Genomic DNA, 21,758 nt, shown 5'->3' with positions numbered 1-21,758 from the left:
GCAGCTGCGGACGGTTCGCAGGTTCGGCGGCTCTGCTTGAGCTGCCGCAGGCATGCCTGCGGGAGGTTCAGCCGAGCCGCGGGACCAGCGAACCGTCCACAGTCATGCCTGCGGGAGGTCCACTGGAGCTGCAGGACGAGCGCCCCCTCCGCAGTCGTGCCTCCCGGGGCTCCGGTGGACCTCCCACAGGCATGACTGCGGCAGGTCCGCCGGCCCAATCTGCCGCCCCCCCGGGAAAGGGCCGCCCCACGCGCGTGCTTGCCGCGCTGCGGTCTGGAGCCAGCCCTGACACTATGCCCTTAGGGATTCCAACCTGTTTTTCAGTTTCTTTATCTGTTGCTTGCCTGCTTTTCTGGGCCCGATCCTGCTTTGTTCCAATGAACCGTCTGTGAGTGATATTGTGGTCACTTCACAATTTTGAAAAAAATGTTTAAGGAAAGGGACCAGGAAGGGTGGGGGCTAGTTGAGGAGCCCACCCCCTTTGCTGAATTGGTAGTGGAACACTAAAGAATCAGTTTTTGAGGCAGACAACAAAGGGGAACAGAACAAGGGTTTTTTTGTCCTTTTTACAATGAGATGGGAGTATTAAGGGGGTTGGATCGATCCGGGGTGGGTTTTTGAGAACGGGGTAAAGGGGAGCGCTCGGTCTGGTGGTGGGAGAGGAGGCTTTTAATAAAGCTTTTAACTTATTATTTGAATATTTGAGAGAGGCGAGTTTTGATTTTGTCCACCTACGATTTGCCTCTTCCCACCACTGAATGAAACAATTAACACATTCTTTAGCCAATTTAGTTTTAGGTTGGCCGAGTTTGTCCTTTAAGACGTCCACTCGGTCTTTGTTCCAAGATTTTAACAGTGGCCACTGAGTTTTGGGATCCCCCTGAGTTAGCCTAGACCATTTTTCCAGAAATTTACAGGAGTCCGGACCCTTCTTACAGGAGTCTGGACCCATCCTAAATACATAAAATGAGCTGGCGTTCGTTTAGGGAACTGTCCCGACTTAGACGTCTGGTTACCCATACAGGAGGACTTCACACACCAATCGCACAAGAAGGAAATTCGGTTTCATCAGAGCGATGCCCGGTGCAACACACAAAAGGAGCCCACAGGCTACTGCCTCAATCGCCCTTGCTTTCACACCAGGGGTTTTACCCAAAGTGCGGTGCGGCTGTGATTGTGCAGATTCCACTCACTCAGACCGCGGGGACAGGAACCCCTTGGTCGGCCGATCCCCGGACGGAGATGGCACCCAGACTCAAACACTCCACAGGAGGACAGATAGACACAGAGACAGGACAGTCCTCAGTCTAGACAAAACACAGAAATAATTACCTGACCAGATTCTTGATGTCAGATCCCGGGATCCCTACGAGAACAGAGTGGGAACCAACAGGTTCAATGGCATAGACTTCACTGTGGTTGTGCGCCTTTCCGTTCTGGTGGAGGACCGCTCGGGCCAAATGCCCAGGTGCCGGCTGCCACGGTCGTCCTACAAAAATGGTCAGGAATCACACAGCCCCAGTGAAGACGGTTGCCATCTCGGTGGGACCTCCAAATTGTCATAGTTAGACTCGGGACTCATAGTTTGTCAGACCACTCTGTTTTATTAGCACAGTGCTCTGCTAATAACACCCAGATAATGTGAGTTTGTGTCTTGCATGGTGCTATCTTATTTATACGGATAAAAGGGTGAGAACTTAACAAGATAACAAAGGAAGCAGAATCAGATAAGTTTACCTGGGCTAGGCATGCATATCTTATTTCCTTACTAACTATTACTGATCTTCTGTTAATGTTTCGCCATTAGCACCATTGTTTATGCCTAATGTTTCTTTTCCTGGCACCTGTATTTCAACATTTCTTATTTCTGCTTAAAGGTACATACAACATTTCTTTAATCCATTCTTATTTTTACAATATAATTCATTCTACTTTCACACTAGTAAACAGAATCATGTTGTTTATGCTTCCTGCAGCAGAGTGGGGGAAAAAAGTACATTTAAAAAAAATTAAGACAAGTATATACATGTTGGTTTTACTTTTTTAGTACTTGTATCAGAAAAAAAATTATTAGCAAAGGAATAATCAATATATTTTCTGGAACATGCTACATCAGAGATTTCGTGCTTTCGTATATCAGTTATGAATATCTACTATTAACTATACTCTAGTTGACCCCACTGATTTCATTCTAGTTACTCCTAATTTACATTGATATGAGTGTCCAGGGGAATGAGACCTTAAGCCAGTGGTGGGCAGCCCACGGGCCGCACATGGCCCGTCAGGGTAATCTGCTAGTGGGCCACGAGACAGTGTGTTTACATTGACCATCCACAGGCATGGCCACCCGCAGCTCCCACTTGCCACGGTTCACCAGTCCCGGCCAATGGGAGCTGCGGGAAGCAGTGGCCAGCATGTCTCTGCAGCCCACGCCACTTCCCGCAGCTCCCATTGGCTGGGACTGGTGAACCCATGGAGCAATTGATCACTACCCATTGAGCCCGATGATCTAGCCAGCTTTCTATCCACCTTATAGTCCATTCATCCAGCCCATACTACTTTAACTTGCTGGCAAGAATACTGTTTGTTTATTGCTGTATGATGAATGTTCTGTGTAATAATAATTACACATATTCTGTTTTAGGGTAATGTTCAGACCATAATGACTTCCTTTAACAATGGAATCATCAACTGCTCTTTCATTTCAAGTAATCCCATATCGACTCAGTTAAAAGCTGCCAGCAATTTGTACTTCATATTTCTGGCCCAGGGACCATCATCAGCTGGTGAGTGTTACCTTATCATGCAAGGTCCAAATGGAAGACTAACAATTGCAGAAGTGTGTGCATATATACATACATATGTGCGCGTGTGCACACACACACACACATATATATTTTGTGGAGGAGAGGAGGCACAGAGAATGAGAGGTTTGAAATGTGATCAGGATAACAGATCTTTTTTGGTCTGAGAAGATAACATGCTGATGTGATGGCAGCAGCTTGATACATGTGAAGCTTGCGTTATTGGAAAGAAATATATTCTTTCCAAGTGTATTTGTCTTTTTTTTATTATTGCTTGTGTAAAAGCAACACAGAGGCCACCTCCAAGATGAGGCCCCCATGGTGATAGGCATTGTACATACAGTCTCTGCACCAAAGAGTTTACAGTCTAAATAGGGTGACCAAATGTCCTGATTTTATAGGGACAGTCCCGATTTTGGGGTCTTTTTCTTATATAGGCTCCTATTACCCCCTACCCCCTGTCCCGATTTTTCACATTTGCTATCTGGTCAGCCTAAGTCAAAATAAATAAGACAAAGGGTGGGAGAGGAAGTAGAAGTTGGTAGCTTATCAAAGGTCACGCAGCAAATCAGTGGCAGAGCTAGGAATAGAACCCAGAACTCTCGAGTCCCATTCCATGGCCGTACATACTGGGTCATGCTACTGAGTTAAAATATGTACAAAAAATATAAAGAAATATTGTCCCAACCCTTTCCTACACTCCAGCGACTTTGTGCCACTCAGGCAATGCAAAGCAATTGGAAGGCTGGCTTAGCTGGCTTAGCTGGCTCCACTCAGCGATCCTCTTGGATACAGGAAAATCCCCAGGTGGGTTAGAGCTCCCTACCAAGCACGTGCTTGGGGTGGCAACATGGGAGGGGGCGGCACTCCGGGTTTGTTTTTGTTTTTTTTGGTTCAGCCGGGTGGTGCTGGGGGGAGGCGGGGCTTGGGCGGCACGGTGCTCAGCGGGGGCGGGGACTTGGGCAGCGCGACGCGACGCTCGGGGAGGCGGGGGACTTGGGCAGCGCGATGCGACGCTCGGGGGAGCAGGGGACTTGGGTGGCGCAGTGCAGTGGTCAGGGGGGCGGGGGACTTGGGCGACGCTCGGGGGGTGGGGCCGGGCTCTTTGTTTTCACTTGGGGTGGCAAAAATGTTAGAGCCGGCCCTGCATATAGGGGTCATGGCTGGGGAAAGGAGCCCTGCACTTCTATTATCCCAGATAATAGAACGCCCCTTTGATACCCTGCACAGATAGGTGTAACTTAAAACAGCTCAGAGGCTGCTGTGTTGAGGTGACAACCTGGCACCAGGACAGGACAGAAATAGGGGGTGTAAAGGAGGCTTTATGGCACCTTTTGTGCCCACCTTCCCGAGCTGTGCTAAATTCAGCTCTGGCATGGCCCAGGATTTGGCTCAGTTCTATTCCCATCATGATTAATACAGCCTGTTAAAATATTTTTGCTGAGGATTGGGGAAAGGTTTGTTACAGTCTGTTTAAGCTTTGCCACTGTGCACGTGTCTATTTGGTGCAGTGATGTGCACTTCAGGGGGTGTGATTTCTAAAGCATACTAATGTGTTGCACACTCACTTGTCTGTGTAGACCCTTCTGGTGTGCACTAAAAGTTTCCTAATGCACTTTAACATAGTGCTGTTTGAAACACTACTACATCAAAGTGCCATAGGGACCATTCAGTGTACACCAGCAGAGACTATGTGGACAAATTAATGCCCAACACATTAGTGATCAGAAATCACACCCCTGTAGTGCACATTACCCCACCATATAGATGCGCCCTAAGATTCCAACTCTGCAAGTGAATCAGCCAACATGGATCCTTTCGCCTTCCTGTAGTCCTATTAAATCTCTAATTTTTGTATTAAAATAAAAAGTAATTTTGTAGTTAAACCCCAAGAAACAGTGACAAATTAGAACAAATGACATTGCATTTGCGGTAGAAACAGTGACTCAGTGACTCCAAAAGATCACTATAGACATTTCTTTGGCCACCCTAAATCAACATTAAATCCAGTCCAAAGTACTTTAGTTTGAATATAAATTTAAGGTCTGATCCTGCAGGGTGGCCAGTGCCCTAGTCTACAATGGTATTTTCAGGGGCTCAGCACCTCTGTAAATTAAGCTATTTGTTTAATTCCATAAATAGGGATTTAGAAGCCTAACTTTAAGCATCCAAGTTTGTAAATGTTGGTCTAAGTGCTCTATATGCAAAGAACAAATGATAAAATGTTTTAACAATTCTGACAGCATGTTCTGCAAATGCCAGAGATGATGGTAAGTGTCTGAATAATTATTATTATTTGGAAGTAGCACATCTGAGGTGAACCCGTAGACAGGAAACTGATTTCTGGCTCTCCTAGCATTCTGTGGACAAACATTCAAAAGAAAATCAAAACCTGAAACAAAAAGCCTCATCTTGAGGTAGCTGTTGTAGGAGACATGCCAAAACAAAAATATTAAGCTGCTGTTGTGCCACACGTTCTTGGTTCCTGGGATGTGCCAGCGTGTATTGTGGCAAATTCAATACTTACAGCTTACTCTTGGCCAATGAATAATCTTTTTTTTATTTCTTTATTTGTTTTAAAGAGCCCAATAGCTTGAATAATGATTGCTTAATGTTTTCAGGACAGATACAGAAGCATCCTACGACACCCTTTATCACTCCTCAGAAAGTGAACATTTCAAGCTATGAAGCAGTTGGTAGCACCAGTTCTACACCTTCTATTATTAAGGCTCACGGTAAGAATATTTTAAAGGAAGTAATTGGGTGAATCAACTATCCATTACTTCCTTATAAGGGGGAAAGTGTATGGTTTTTATAGATATGCTCACACTCACATCCTTTCTTATGAAATAAGGATTCTATTTCTAGTCCTGCAGATTCAAATCATATTGAACTTTAAAGTCTCTTTTTTTTTTTTATGTATAGAAAATCGGTCACTGGTACTGCACTGGATTTTACCCATCTTAAAGGGGTGGGAGGCGGAAATTCCACATTTGGGAGAAGGAGGACATCAAATAGCTGCCATATTTTAAAAGTTGCTCAGTGGATTGGACTACTAGAATAAGTCCTAGAGTGGATGGATTACTGAGTTGGGAGGAAGGGGATAGGAGAGGAAGCCAAAGGTGCACGATGCATTTATTTATTTTATTGTTCTGCAACTGATCATATGATTCTCTAATTTATCACATGGGTATTTATCTCCACATGTTTGGGGGGGGGTATAAACTACACACACACACACACACACACACACACACACACACTGAACCAGATCCTCAGCAGATGTAAATCAGCATGGCTTTATTGAAGGTCTGTGTCTATATTATGTGAAGTAATTATCTTCTGTAGCTGACGCAGTAAAAAAAGGCTAAATAATAATAAAATAAAGTTGAGCAGGAACTCGTACAAGAAACTTAGAGACGAGAATTCATATTATACAGTTGATGATCCTCTATCAACTATGAGTTATTTTACAGTGATCTAGAAAATTTATTTTCTACCACACAACAGATTACCTTTAATTTTCCAGATCTCATTCATAATCTTATCTTTCTTGTGTGATCTTTCAAAAATAACATGATAGTTTTAGTTCCAGGAGAAGTATTTTGTAATATAGAGCACAGTAGTTTTTAAAGGGTGTATATAATACACTTCCAGTCTGTTTCAAGGAAGATCAGTTGCAATCATTAAAGCTAAAAAAAAGATTAATCTTTAACTAAAAGATACAGAATAGAAATAGATTTTGGAATATCTAAAATCCTTATATTTGAACATTTGCTTTTTCTGGTTTATGCTCCACAGAGAGCTTTGATCTTGACAACTGGGATTTCTCTGTACAGAATATCTTCAATATGTTACAAAATATGACAATAACAGATTTACAACAAAGGATATCTGTTTCCTAGGAATGGCACAGTTCTAGAAATTAACTGTACAGCTGGATTAACATTCATGAAAATTACATGGTTCTTTCATGATAATATACCTGGTCATATTAATCACCTAGATTTTTGTTATTAAATCTCTCTTCATTTTTACAGAGTAACAGAGACACATTTTGTGACATTGTCAAGTTAAAAATCACTGCTTTGTGTGTCTAGTGTAGGAAAGAAGACGGCTATAAAGAGAGGCTTAGAAAACAAGAGAGTACCAGGGAGAGGAGAGAGATCCCCCTACAGAGACTCAGGCTCAGAAACAGGATTAGAGAAAAGAACAGAGAGAGAGAGAGAGAGGTTAGAAATGTATAATGACTCAGTAAGTGACTCATTTATCAACTACACTTGTTACTCCTGGGGGCATTCTGCACTAAAAAATTAAAAGTTCTGTGCCAAAAAACTTAAAATTCTGCAAATTTTATTTCTCAAAATAATGCTACATAATATTTATCTTGGTAAATTATTTCAAAATACCTATCAACAAGTATGTCTGTAACAATACAGAAACACACAAAAATTCCCCCAGGAGCAGTGAGTTAAAGAAACCCCTATGACAACTCCTCTTTCTCTGCCCCCTTCACCCCGCCCCTAGAGCCCATCTAGGGGGCCAGACACCCACAACTCCTCCCCCGCCAGAGCCCAGCCATGGGACACCCCCCTCCCCCAGCCAGTACACCTGAACAGGGCCAGCTTTAGGCCGATTTCCCCAATTCCTGTGAATCGGGCCCTGCGCCTAAGAGGGCCCCGCAGCGTCCGGAAGAGGGTCCCCACAAGGTAAGGTTCCAGAAGACAACTGCTGCCGAGGAAGGACCCTCCGCCAAAGTGCCTCCGGAAACAGCGGCAACCGATTTGAGCTGCCGCCGAATTGCCATCGCTATCTTCGGCGGCAGCTCAATCGCTGCTACTGTCTTCAGTGGCATTTCAGTGGCAGCTCTTTCAAATCGAGCCCTGCACATCCTAAAGCCGGCCCTGCACCCGAACCCCTCCCCATCCAGAGCCCAGCCGTGGGGGCCTCCCAGGCCAGATACCCGTACCCTCTCCTCCCCAGAGCCCAGCCATGCCCCCCCTTGCCCAGACACCTGCACCCCTCCCCAGAGCCCAGCCATGCCCCCCCCCGCCAGCCCAGACACTTGCCCTCCTCACCACCACCCTCCAGAGCCCAGGGATCCAGAGGGAGAAACAGCCTGATGCTCGGTCCCAGGCTTGCACAGAGTTTCCTGCACACCAGTCTCCTTCCCTCAGGGCGTGCTGGGAACTGCAGCTGCCAGGAACCCTCTAGCTCCCTCCCCCTCCCCCCAGCACTGTCTTCTATGTGCCAGCTGGGCTCTGCTGGGTCCAGTGACCCCTAGTGGCAGCCAGCAGCACTGCAGCCTATTTCTATGGGGGAAAGGAAATTCTGCGCCCACAACGTTAATTTCTGAAAAATTCTGCATTGCGCAGTGGCGCAGAATTCCCCCAGGAGTAAAGATTTGTATATGAAATACAATTACATAGCAAAGTCTGTAACTAAAAGAAAGTGCATCAATCCTGCAACTTTTTGAGTTCTTGCCATTATTTGTATGAGGTTTTTCAAGGGCTGCAATTTCTGATAAGTTTTATACCAGTCTCTGACTTCTAGAGACCAACCGTGTTTCCACCTTTTCAAAATAAGCCATTTGGCTACAAGTGAAGCCTAAAGGAACTAGAGTTTTTGACAATTTGTAAAGCCTCATTTTTATCTGCCTCTGACCTCAGGCTTGTCTATGCAAATGTTTAGTTCACTCTAAACTGGGGTGAGACATTAGCTGCACTAGCCTGCTGCAGTGCAACTGTTCGTGTGCACCCTGCTGATGTGAACTAACAGTCTGCCTATGTGCTTTGATTTAGTCCTGTTTCAAAGAAGACTAGATCAAAGGGCTCTAACGAATTGTTTACGTGCATCCCCAGGGTACACAAAGTTACACTGTAGCAGGTTAGTGAGGGCTAGAGTCAAACCACAGCTTTCTGAAGTCTAATTGTTTGTGTAGACAATCCTTAGTGTGAGAGTTTCAGTGTTAAAGGAATATTATTAACATTTAAAATAAAATTTGTTCTGTTACACGCCTCTCTCTAACAGCCTTCATAATACTATCGTGTTATTGTTTGAAGAAAGAAATGTGGAACTTCCCTCTTAGCAATTAAAAACAAGTGTTTATTATTTAGTTTGAAAGAAAGAGCGAGAGAGAACGTTAGCGCACTAGCTTAATTACAATAAAAGAGAGAATCCTTTAGGGATCAATCCTGGAAAGACCTGAGTAGTCTGGCCTCTATCCAACAGAGCACTTGAAACACTTGATCAGTCTCATTGAAGTCAATGGAATTACCTACACGCTTCTAGTTAAGCATGTTCCTGAGTGCTTTGCTGGATTGTGGCCAGAGTGCTCAGCACCTTGTAGGATCAAGCTTGAAGTGCAGCATTATTGTTGTGCTAACACAAATACACTTGCCCATGTTTTCTGCTTGCTTGGTACTGCCTGAAGGTGTGATTTTGATTTTTTTTTAATTAGGAGTGGATTGAAATTACTGTTTAGAATTTGAACATATCTATTCATTGTCTTGTTTCTTCATAAGGGGCCCTGATGCTGATAGCCTGGATGACCACAGGAAGTATAGGAATGATATTTGCTAGGTATTTGAAGAATGCTATTGGAAAAACTCTCCTTGGCAAAGATATTTGGTTTCAGGTATGTAAATAAATGGAACAAAAACTATCAATTACTAGTTTCAGAGTGTATTTTTCACTTCATTCATCTGATGAAGTGGGTTCTAACCCACGAAAGCTTATGCCCAAATAAATTTGTCTAAGATGCCACAAGGACACCTTGTTGTTTTTATCAATGACTATAACAGCATCACTGGCAAAATGAAATGATACAATGGGCAAACGAGTGAAAAGAAAAACTCTGGTAAGATTGTTTTCTCTATTTCTTCTATGATTTTGCAGTGGAAATGGAGAAACCATTTCTAAACAATAACTGATCAAAGGGAAGTATGTGTACACACACACTCACAAAATGCATAGGTCATCCCATTTATTAGAAAAAGCATCTGGAACTTTTATATTCAGTAAATGGTTATGAACAATGACTGTATTAACAAAAAACAGGGTTGGTAGCACCCAAAACAAAGTAGAATGATTCACTACCCTACAAAGAGACTAGATGTGTAGCAAATATGATTCATTATGAATAGTTTGACTAGTTCTAATGTTTGAAGAGAGTATTTAAACAATGTTGAATACTACAGAACATCACAATCATATGGATGACATTGTTTTGGTTAACAACAAGGAGAAAATGAGATAATTACGCTTTAGGAAATAAAAGGCCAACACAGGAAAGTTCTTGCATGATGTAAAGAATGACAGTTTACACCTCTTGCTCTCCTCTTTTTGTAGGGTTTATTCCAGGGTAATGAAGAGGCATGTCAATAGTGTGAGGGGGTAGATCTGGATGACAGTGCACTCTAGCACCCCTGTGGCTGCTCTAATTTTTGCTAGGGATCCATTTTTGCACCCATATGCTCTCAGGGTCAGAGAAGGTATAACGGGTACCTTAGAACCACCTTTGCCTCCCCTTCCTGCGGTGGTGCCAGGCTTGGCTCTAAGAAGTTGTAAAATAATCACTGTTAATGAAAACTTTGTTTGAATTTCCACACTATTACTAAAGAAATTAAAGAGGGTCATCTTAGACACCACATGACTTGTAATGCCTCATCACAAGCATGGAAGTTAAGAACAAGCTCTGAATTTATTGCCTTAATTTGGTGGTTCAACCACAGTTATTAGCTGAATTGTTATAAGTTCTTTTGTATTCTATGTGTCTAAGTTATAGCTATTCACAACTGTTCAATGGAAGGTACTGCTATCAAAAGATTGTCACACAGTTCTATGGGAAGTCTCATTGAAAGTATCCTCCTCGGTGCAATAGACCTCTGTGTAGTAAAATTAATACACATTGACTGTGCTGCCTGGAGTGTTCAGAGTGATGCATTTACTTGACATGATTCACAAGAAGCTGTTATCCTGGAGGATCTCTTAATACCAGGGGTGTTGTTCAGACTCTTGACCATTTAATATATTTATTTGATGTTCATGGTAGATTCAGATTCTCGAGAATGAAAGCTTTCATTAAAAAAAAAAAAAGTTCCTAACCTGGGATTTTTCCAAAGAATCTATGGAAGTCCCAGCCCAAGTCCATATGGTTGAGAAAATAGCCTTCCCAATGCAGAACAATGTAGTGCTGTTCTAGTCAGCGTGAAATGGCAGCTAAGAGAGGAATGAACTGCCTTATTTATTTAACTTATGTTGATTCTGAAGCTTAATAATGGCACTTAAGGGCCATATTTTTCAAATGTAGGCATGCCATCTCATGCCTAATTTGGACATGTAGTTACCATGATTGTCATAGAAATTGAGCGATTGCACACCCAGTTGGTCAGTTGTCATCAGTGGGAGATCTGCCGTGAGTCAAAGCCAATATATCACCCTAAATTTTTAAGCTCTTGCTGTGGAGCACAGTTAAACATAATTCACCTTCTTTATATAATGAATTTGACACTCCCGTTCTACGTGCTATTACTGTGTATTGGAGCCAGATTTTTCCCTTTTTTGGAAAATGGTTCAGACAGAAATACACTTATTTTCGTGCAGTTGACGGAACAGTCAAAAAGTGTTTCTCTGGTTAGAAAACCATACACATCTTGAAACCATAAAGGTGCCTAATGCATTGCTTGGGGTATATATGTATGATATGGTGTGAACAGGGAAATGAAGATGATAATTTGAACATTGTATAGCAGAGGTGGGCAAACTACGGCGTGCCCGCAGGACTCTCCTGCCCAGCCCCTGAGCTTCTGGCCCAGGAGGCTAGCCCCCGGCACCTCCCACACTGTTTCCCCTCCCCTGCAACCTCAGCCTGCCGTGCCACCAGCACAATGCTCTGGGCAGCTGGGCAGCGCAGCTGCAGAGCCCAGCCTGACCCGGTGCTCTGTGCTGCGCTGTGGCGTGGCTGGCTCCAGCCAGGTGGTGCGGCTGTAGCGCCGCCAGCCACCAGTGCTCCAGGCAGCACGGTAAGGAGGCAGGGAGCAGGAGGGGTTGGATAGAGGGCAGGGGAGTTCGGGGTGTGGCTATGGGTCAGGGTGGTCAGAAAGCGGGGAACAGGTGGGTTGAATGGGGGCAGAGGTCCCAGGGGGCAGTGAGGAAGGAGGGGGGGTTGGATGCGGTGGTGGGGGCAGTCAGGGCAGGGGTTCTGGGGTGGTCAGGGGACAGGGAGCTGGGGGTTGGATAGAGGGCGGGAGTTCGGGTGGTGGTCAGAGGGCGGGGTGTGACTACGGGTCTGAGTGGTCTGCGGGTGGGGTTTGGGGGCCGAGGTCCCAGGGGCAGTCTGGATTGGGGGCGGGTTGGATGGGGCGGCAGGGGCAGTCAGGGTGGGTGTTCCAGGCGGTCAGGGGCCAGGGAGTGGGGGGGTGGATGAGGCAGGGGTCCCGGGGTGGGGGCCGGCAGGGGGCAAGAAGTGGGGGGGGGATAAGGGGCAGGGGTCAGGCCACGCCTGGCTGTTGGGGGAGGCACAGCCTCCCCTAACCGGCCCTCCATACAATTTTCAAAACCCGATGCGACCCTCAGGCCGAAAAGTTTGCCCGCCCCTGATGTATAGTGTCATTAGCTATGTTTTTTGCTGAGTAGACTGAATTGCCTCAGAACCTGATATGCTAACCAAGGATGTTGTTGCTACATAATGCTACCAGCAGATGGAGACCGAGAATATATCAAATTTACAAAGAGTACCACAGCAGCTGAACTGTACCCCATTCCTCCCTGTCTCCCAGCAGCTGGGGATTATCTTCTCACCAGCTGAACTAAGTTGTTTGGTTTCTCACACTACAGTTTTTAGTTTCACAGAGATCACTTAAAGCAAAATGTTCTAATTTGGGGCTAGATCGTACAACCCTTACTCACCCAGGAAAGCACCAACCCAGATGGTCCCCGTGACTTCAGCATAAGGGTATACAATTCGTGGAGCCCTTTGGTACACGAAGTTGGACATCTTGGGGCAGTTCTTCAGCTGGTGAAAATTATTAGCGCTCCACTGTAATCAAAGGAGTTGCGACAATTTACACCAGCTATGGATCTATTGCATAATTACTGACCCAATTTTCAGAGGTTCAAAATTGATCTTCCACAACTCCCATTGATATGAAAATGTTGACCTTAGTTTTGAATGTAACATACTCCACGGCGTAGCATTTTATTTTCTCTTTTCCCCTTTGCTCGTAATGGAAGTCTCCATAGAAAGTAGGCTGACCATTTTTGGTGTCTTTACTTCCTCCTCTCTCCTTTTGCTTTATGTAGATCTCTGAAATTATTACTTAATTAAATGTAAGCCCTGGGTTTGATAAGAAGTATGCTAGTTACAGCTGTTTGATAATTTGGGATAGGCTGGTGAACCCAAGAATTCCATTTCTGCTACTTAATCATGAGACCTGCTGCATGGGGGAGTTTTCTAGAAATTCAAATATTGACAATAAAAGGAGTTAATTCATTGACCTGCAGATAGCTTGCAAACTGTTTATAAAGAAGCTAGCTGTCAAACACTAACCAATACACTGTCTTCTAGTGGTGCCATTAAAAAATGAAAGAAATTCTATGCTCAGACAAGACACACCAATATGTGAAACTGCATGAATCAATGGATAAACAAAGGCAAAAGTAGAATAGTATTTTTCACCACTTTAAGTGAATCTTAACCAACTTCATCTCTAACCGTACATATTAAGGTTAACAGGTTTACAACATCTTACAAATTTCCAATATCTAACAAACTGTGAACTTTTTCAGTTGTATACCAACATAAAAATTCTTCAACTTGTACTATTGCAACAAAACAATAAACACATTAATATATACTATGGATGAGTTTAATAACCTGTAATCTGTTTTTACTTAGATTCATTTGTCTCTGATGGTGATAACCGTCGCAGAAACAATAACTGCTTTCGTACTGGCCTTTGTAGCAGTAATGGGATGGGCTGATGTAAGTTTTACCCAGTTTCTCCCCACCAACTTTCTTGGTTAACACATTATAGAAAACATTTCCTTCTCATTTTGGTGCCTTCAAATGTAAATACAGAACTGAGTGTTTTACTAAAGACCTTCCAGTGTACAACCCACCGCTGTTAGATTGTTATGCCCTTTTGCTAGTTTAAGAAAATTGTTTAGATGCAATATAATCTCTCTTGTCATGTCATTCATATTCTAGACACAACACATCCTGCATTTTGGCAGGGGGTTAGACTAGATGACCCTAGTGGTATCTTCTAACCCTATGATTCTATGACCCCCTTTATTTATTTCTTGCCATTATGATGTACTGAGTAGCTGATGAAGTAATTTCTCTACCTGTTCTGTCGTCAACATTTCACCTCTTATCTCTCCTTGTTTGTTTCACATCTCAGCTATATATATGCCTTCTTTCCCTATCATGGAAAGCTGCTTACCTTATTCTTGTCATGGATCAGCCTGAATCAGAGGCTTAGAGCCAAACCCTCTGAAGCCCTGAAGCTTTTGGAAAGTTTGTGTCCAAACGTCACATCTATGGTGGGGCTATCTATGTAATTACCCTGAATCAGAACTTCTCACAACCTTGGGAAGCTTCAGATCTGGAATCCAGGTTGTGTAATTCATGTTGCAATTACAGGTCCTGATCCTGCAAAGGGATTACTTCACTCCTTACTCCTGAGCAAAGTGCCACTGATGGCAATGGGACTGCAGTGGGAGTAAAGGTGTGCACGTGCAGATCCCTTTACAGGATCAGGGCCATATAGCTACTTACCTAACTCCCCGTCTGTAATGTTTTTCTTATCTCACCATGTAACATACTGTAACACATGACCCTATTTTTACTTTTTCCTATCAAAACATAGTTTTTCTGTCACAAAAAATGCTGCTCAGCATAACCAGTATTACCTAAAGTTTGGAGGAAAAGGGTTAGGATAAGAGGTTCTGATTGATATTCTGATTATTATTGTTCTTACTTACATTATCAGTCTGCTTTGTTTCCCCATCTTTGTGGGGGAGAGTGGAACTTATTTCAGTACTTTACATAATGTGGAGCTAAAACTATAGATTTCTGGAAGGAAAAATAAATTTAAAGATTCATTACTATACACTGGCCCTTTGATGGGTTTACAGTGAAATTTAAGGGCCAGATTCTACTTCCATTTGTACCAGAATAAATCTGGAGTTACTTCTTTGACTTCAGTGGAGTCATTCCAGGTTTATTCTGGTATAACTGAGAGCATGATTTGTCCCTAAGCTGTAGGAAGCATCTTTAAAAGCAGCGATTCAGAAACCAAATCCCAGATATCAATGCTATGTGCTGTTCTCTTCCACAGGATGCAGAAGCTCATGCTGTCATCGGATGCATTGTCATGATTCTTTCTTTCTTTCAACCAGTCATAGCTTTTTTTCGGCCTTCTCCTCAAAGTAAAAGGTATGTACATCTAAGTGATCCAACAGAACGTACTTTTTAACCTGGGTTATTTATCAAAAAGACTTACAAAGTTGTTATACTGTAGATCTATCAAGTTGGAGCACATATTGTATGTAGGATTTTTAAAGCCAAATCATGAGGTGATGATTTACTAGAAGTTAGCTGGAGCAAAGAAGTGGGCAACGGCATGAGGAGACAGTCCTTTGAATCCAGCTGCTCACTTCTGGGATTTACGCAAGGCTTCTTTGCAAAAAATTGAAATATGTGTAGCCACTATGGCTTCCACTCACTTTTAAAGGTGACCTACATAAGAATTTTATATGCTTGGGGTTTGCTATTAGAAATTCTGTTACTTTTTGCTATTAGAAATTCAGATCCTATGCTGGAAGACTGAATGGAGAACTAGTGGAATGGTGCTATCACAAGAGTCAATGAGGGAAGGAAGAGATTTTCACTGAGACTGTTTAAAACTCTTATTGTTTGATTTTGTGAAGACCTACAGGACTCAATGACTAATTTACTATTCTGTAGAAGGAGAGACTTAGTTAAAGATGCAACAACCCAACCCTTTCCATATACAGCCTGGAGGTCCTCTGGCAAACTAGGGAGGCAAGCTAGACTTAGCACATGGTAAACAAACAAAATAACCCTAAAAGCCAAGCAGCAGAAACAAATACTAAGTCTTACCAGCCTTCTTTCGTATTAAAAAGAAGGGAAAGGAAACCAGTTCAATTAAAAATATCCTTCCCTGCTCCACCCATGGTCTGTGGGGGCAATAAGATACTTCCCCCTATTTGAGGATGATCTTCCTCTCCACCACACCATCTGCTGAGTGTGGCTTGTCCTATTCTGTGTACCTTTCCGCTCCTCCATGCCTGCTTTCTTATCAATATCAGAAGGCTCGCCCTGCCCCCCTCCCCCACTCCAGTGTGGCCAGAGTCTCAATATGACAGAGGATTAAGGTGGGTCTGACTCTCCCTTACTGTTCTACATGACCAGATAAGAGCTATGGCAACATAACCCCTAAACCCAGATTGCTACTGCAGTGGCCTCTCCCTAGAACAAGTGGCGTACTTCAACAAGCTGGTGCACATGATCTGCCCATGGCCTTCTTCTGATAAATCCAACCTATGCAGAATTAACAAGCTATTGCATGACTGATGATTGCTTCTGGATGTTTGGAAAGCAGCTTACCCAAGATTTTGAAGTCACTGTTTTAAGCAATGCTAATGGGTGGTAGCTAAAGTAGTCATCGGTGTACCTACCTTTGGATACAAGGTCATATTAGTTTTCATTTAGACCAAAGAGCTCTGTGAGCCTTCTCAGTTTTAGGATCTGCAACAACTTATTTGTTATCCATAAAAGATGTTGACTCAAGTGTGTTGATTGGCTCGTTCACTTCAAACCACAAGTTGGAATGATAGTTCAGATTCATCCGGTCTTGTATTTTCACTTACAAAAAATTGACATCTCACTCCATTGCATGAGGTCTCTTCCAGTCCACTCTTACTAATACATGTTTCTACTACAGATGAGTCAGAGCCAAAACTCCATATTCAGACACTCTTGAAATTTGGGGAGTGTTAATTTTTTTTTCATGCATTTGAGAGAACAATGAGTCTTGGGAAGTTTTAGGGTCACAACAAGTAATATGTGATGGATTTATCAGACTCTGGACATTCTCTACCAGTACCTACCAGATAAGAACTATAATTTGGAATCAGATTGTAAAAGGCAAGTGGGCAATCTTTGGGAGGTAAAGAGAAAGAGCATGAGTATGTCTAGGAGGATGAGGAGGGCAGCAGGAGGAAACTGCAAAAAGTGGGAGAAGATGAGAGGATCTTGAAAAGGCTACTTCTTGTGTACAGCATAATATGCATTCAGTAACAGACTGCAAAAACTTTTTTTTTTTTTAATGAGAAGTGCCTTTTGCAAGTCTCTACAGGGAAATCCCTCCAATGAGAGCCACCTGCCATTTCTTTCCTGGCGTTCAGTTGAAAAATGATCTAAAAGCATCTAACACCCTTAAGAACCTACAGTGTTTCCCTGGGGGATTTATTGTCTCTTAAGAGTTTTGAAAAACTAGTTTGACATATTATTCACTGTCTGTGTTTTTCATTGTGAAGTAAAATTTTACTACATCACACTACTACATAAAAGAACAATAATATTTAACACATCATTTCTATTGTACCAACAGGAGATTTATTTTTAACTGGTTTCATGCTCTAAATGCTTTTGTCATAAAAGTCTTGGCTGGTGAGTTGTTGTTTTAATATTGTTCTTATAACTACTACAGATTCCCCTTTGGAGTGCCCCTATATTCAGACTAGAACTATTGAACTGAGTTTACAATTCCATTTTTAATATTATTCATCTTATTGATCAATTTTTCAGAGGAGGCAGGTCTGGGAGTCAGGATAAGGACTGGTTGAAAATATTTCATCAAAACTGTGTTTGACGGAAATTTGTTTTTTTGATTAAACTACTTTTTTGTGAAAAGTATCTGCTTCCTACAGAAAATTGTTCATTTAAACACTTTGAAAGTTTTCAATTTTCAGTTTTGGCTAAAATATGAAATAATTCAATTGAGAAATGCTACCACAGTTCTCATCAGAGTTGTAGTTCAGTTACTTAATGTCCCCATTTTCCTCTTTCAGCCAAGCTCCCAAACTTGACTACATCTCCCATGGTACACCACAGACATGGGACTCCACTGATGCATCCAGATGAGAGATTTTGGTGCATCAGGGGAGATGCAGTCTGAGCAAAGAATCCTGTCTGGAGAGGAGAATGGGGACATGAAGAACGTAAACTACAACTTCAATGATTCCTGCATTCTATTCCCAGCTCTCCCACCAATCTGCTGTGTTACCTTGAGCAAGCATCTTAATTTCTCTGTTCATAGTTGCCCCATTGCAAATTGCTTAAAATATTACAAAGAGCCTGATTCAGAGTCCACTGAGGTCAATTGAAAGACAATAGGTGCTATATCAAACCCTTACTTCACAAGTATTTAAACGTAATTAGCATTGAAAGGTCTTCCGATGTAAAGTGCAATAATAGTGAGAAATAATTATGGCTTATAATTAATGTGGGTTCTTGTGTCATCTAAAGTTAATTCTTTACATTCTCTATTTTATTTGCCTTAATTATATTTTGAATGTACAGGTAACAGTGCACCGATGAGTTCATGACTCAACTTGAGTCATGAATTTTTAAGCACAAAAAGCACAGCAAAAGTAAAGAAACTATAACACCTTAAAATTTTTTAGAACATTAATTGAATTTGTGTTTTACCGCATATTGCACTGGCATGAAACTGGAGCATATGGATGCTTTTAAATATGGAAGTAGTTACTTTTCTAACAGTAACCAGTAGATGTCATCCTCACAGGGCCATTATGGGGAGTCAGGAGTGGTAGGGAATGCCATAAACTGGAGATAGAAGAGTCATTATTATTTGTGTGTGGCAGGGGGGCCTCTGGGCACTTCTGAAATGGTGAATAAGCACCCATCTGACTCCCCATGCCTTGGCTCCACATGCTGCACTCAGAGCACTTAGGGGGCTTGAGCATAACTGCAAGTGCTTTAGGCATCCAAACACATGGACTAGGGTGGTGAATGCAGGCTTGCTGAGATAGCATTTCTTTCTGGTCAGTTTCCATTTTTGTTCCTCTCTTCATCGCTCTGGTTCTGCTTCCCAAGCCAGTCAGCATTTGTTTTCTGCTGACATCAGCAATGCTGGTGGCACCATATCCAAATTGTCAAGCCAAAAGTGCCAACTTGGCCGGGAAGATGCAGTCTAAGAGAGGAGTTGCCTCTACTGCTGATGTCCCTGGGTGGGGACTCCAGGTACTGCTGCTCCCACTGCTGGTGCTGCTTTAAGAGAACAGAATCCCCAACTCCTTTGCTGTCCGGCCCTGATTCAGGAAAGCACTTAAGCACAAACTTAACTTTAATCAACAGTTTACGTTTCAATCAAGCCTTTAAAGTTAAGTACATATCCTGAATAGGGATGGTCTTTAGCAAGTGGTTCAGTGCTTTCCTGAATGAAGAAGAGACTCCTATCAGCTCTTCTCTCTTTCTTCCAAGTGCAGTGCCCTGCCATTCCAGTTGTGGCATTCACTTACCCAATCCCCATAGGATCAAAGCACTGAAGTCAGGAGCTAACTATCTGCTTTCACGGCATATCATCTTGGCTGACACACAGGGAATTAAATAGGGGGTGGGGGCAGGAGTTTCCACAGCTTAAGCTGTATCTGATTCATATCCTCTGTAGATTGGGCGCAGAGGATCTGTAAAATACACCTACTAGTGGGTTACATCACCATTATTAATGCTGCTTTCCAAGCTTCTGAATAGTATTTCCAGATCAAACAATCACACTTAAAAAATGTAAATGTCTATTGAAATTGTGAATGGAATCCATAATGATCAATGGTTTTATATCAAGTGTGTGTTGCTTTGTTTTGTTGCTCTTTAGTTGCTGTCATATTTCTGGGACTGCAGATGCTTGACCCCTCTCCCAGCCAATGGATGGTCAAAACTATGGGAGGATTTGTAGGATGGGAGGCATTAGTGTACATAATGCTTCATGTAAATGCTTGGTTGAAAAAGAAAGGTAAAAGTTCATATGAAGAATTTTTTTTCTTTTAGCAAAGGCAAGAAGTAAAATGAAGACTCATAATTTTCTTGGTTATATTTTTCAGAGAAATGTGAAGATTCACATAGGAAGGTAATGTTGATATCACACATTTTAAAACATTAATGAGGTGTAAAATGTTTTATTTTTCATACCGCTGAAAATACGTTTTGTGTCACTTTGGGATGTGATCTTATCAGATCTCTTGAGTTAACTGGAGTAAAGCTGAGTCAATACTCAAATGGGAAACCACCACACAAAACCCAGGGTACTGCAAAAAGATTAATTCATAGATTTATTTTTTTAAGGCCTGAATTATGATCACCTAGTTTAGCCTCCTACATCAGGCCCTTAGTGCATATTTTCAGAAGACCTCCAATCTTGATTTAAAGACTTCAAGTGATGTAGAATCTTTCAGATCACTTGGTAAGTTGTTCCGTTGATTAATTACAATCACTTTTACAAATTTGCACCTTATTTTCAGTCTTAATGTGTCTAGCTTTACATTTCAACCATTGGATCTTGTTATATCTTGTCTGCTAGACTAAAGAGCACTCTACTATCGTAAATCTTCTCCATGTAGGTACTTATAGACTGTGATCAGGTCACCTCTTAACTTTCTCTTTGGGTTGAGTTTTCAATTGGTGGCAGTGAAGTGGCACTGAATAAGTGACAATGATAAGAGCTGGGGACACTGTTGCTGGAGGTGCTCTCTTTCAGATGAGAGGCAAACTGTGATGTAATTCCAAAACGTCGCCTGAAACTTTTTGCAAGTGTAGAGTTTCTATTCCCAGTACCCTGTTCAAATTCTAATTTGGATAATTACAATCTGGTTACCTGTACTTAAAACCCTCAAACATTTTCAATTAGAGACACAGCTTCTGCTCTTTTCTCTTTTCCCAGTCTTCTTCAGAGTGACTCCTTCTCTAAATTCCTTCTAGTGTTGCCAAGTGTGTATTGAACTTGTATCAGTTCTATTTAATTATCAACAAATAGAAAACTGATACTGCTGCTTAGTACGTACTTGGGCTGTTACTAAAACTGATGTACAAATAGCATTTAATTTTATATTTCTTTTAATAACTCTTTTAATATTTTTATCCTTTCTAGATAAAAAATGAAATGATTCTATTTTTAATATATATATGTGGAAACCTGGCATTTTTAATAGCACTACTTGTGGGAATTGGAAAATCCTAAAATGGACGGAATTTATCTTGGAGGAATGAAGATTATTCCTATCTTGAGATGCTTCTAGAGTAAATACAAAGAAACAATGAACACTGAATATATGTTTTAGCAAGTTTTTAATTTTGTTTGTTTATAAATAATATTTTAGGTTCTCTAATTGACACATTATCATTTTCTACGCAATAATTGAAAATAATTTTTATAAATGAGATTCCATTAGCTACTTATTGGAGATGTTCTACACAGTATAATATGATGCAGATAATTATTTCTGACGTGAAAGGTAAGAAGGCAGTATATAAATGCTAGGTGTTCACAGTTGGTTCATATTACACTCCTTTCTAACCTTTGTCGATGGAAACATCGACAAAGGTTAGAAAGGAGTGTAATAGACGTGAAAGGTAAGAAGGCAGTATATAAATGCTAGGAAACATCGACAAAGGTTAGAAAGGAGTGTAATATGAACCAACTGTGAACACCTAGCATTTATATACTGCCTTCTTACCTTTCACGTCTATTACACTCCTTTCTATCCTTTGTCGATGTTTCCATCTTTAACAAGAGAGGATTTGTTTGTGTAGAGAAAAGAAAGTTGAGGATCTGATTTTCATATGACTAATTTAGACTGAGAACTGCACAGGTAAATCTCTGTGCCCACCAGAGTCCTGTTGACTTC

The 21,758-nt window shown here is 42.0% G+C and overlaps 1 protein-coding gene across 1 annotated transcript in view; it reads left to right on the top strand.

Moving 5' to 3' along the window:
• The window catches only part of LOC120370682 (putative ferric-chelate reductase 1), a 42,411-nt gene extending 21,028 nt beyond the window's left edge, over window positions 1-21,383 (top strand). The window contains exons 8-16 of the mRNA XM_039485730.1: window positions 2,645-2,786; window positions 5,426-5,539; window positions 9,329-9,441; window positions 13,702-13,788; window positions 15,149-15,246; window positions 17,447-17,505; window positions 19,733-19,870; window positions 19,959-19,984; window positions 21,002-21,383. Of these exons, the coding sequence (XP_039341664.1) occupies window positions 2,645-2,786; window positions 5,426-5,539; window positions 9,329-9,441; window positions 13,702-13,788; window positions 15,149-15,246; window positions 17,447-17,505; window positions 19,733-19,870; window positions 19,959-19,984; window positions 21,002-21,091 (867 nt within the window). The 3' untranslated portion in view covers window positions 21,092-21,383. The remainder of the gene's footprint in view (window positions 1-2,644; window positions 2,787-5,425; window positions 5,540-9,328; window positions 9,442-13,701; window positions 13,789-15,148; window positions 15,247-17,446; window positions 17,506-19,732; window positions 19,871-19,958; window positions 19,985-21,001) is intronic.
• Window positions 21,384-21,758: the final 375 nt, after the last annotated feature.

The sequence above is a fragment of the Mauremys reevesii genome, linkage group 8 (genome assembly GCF_016161935.1).
Source record: "Mauremys reevesii isolate NIE-2019 linkage group 8, ASM1616193v1, whole genome shotgun sequence".
Taxonomy (NCBI): domain Eukaryota; kingdom Metazoa; phylum Chordata; order Testudines; family Geoemydidae; genus Mauremys; species Mauremys reevesii.
This window is presented reverse-complemented; position numbering and strand designations above follow the sequence as displayed.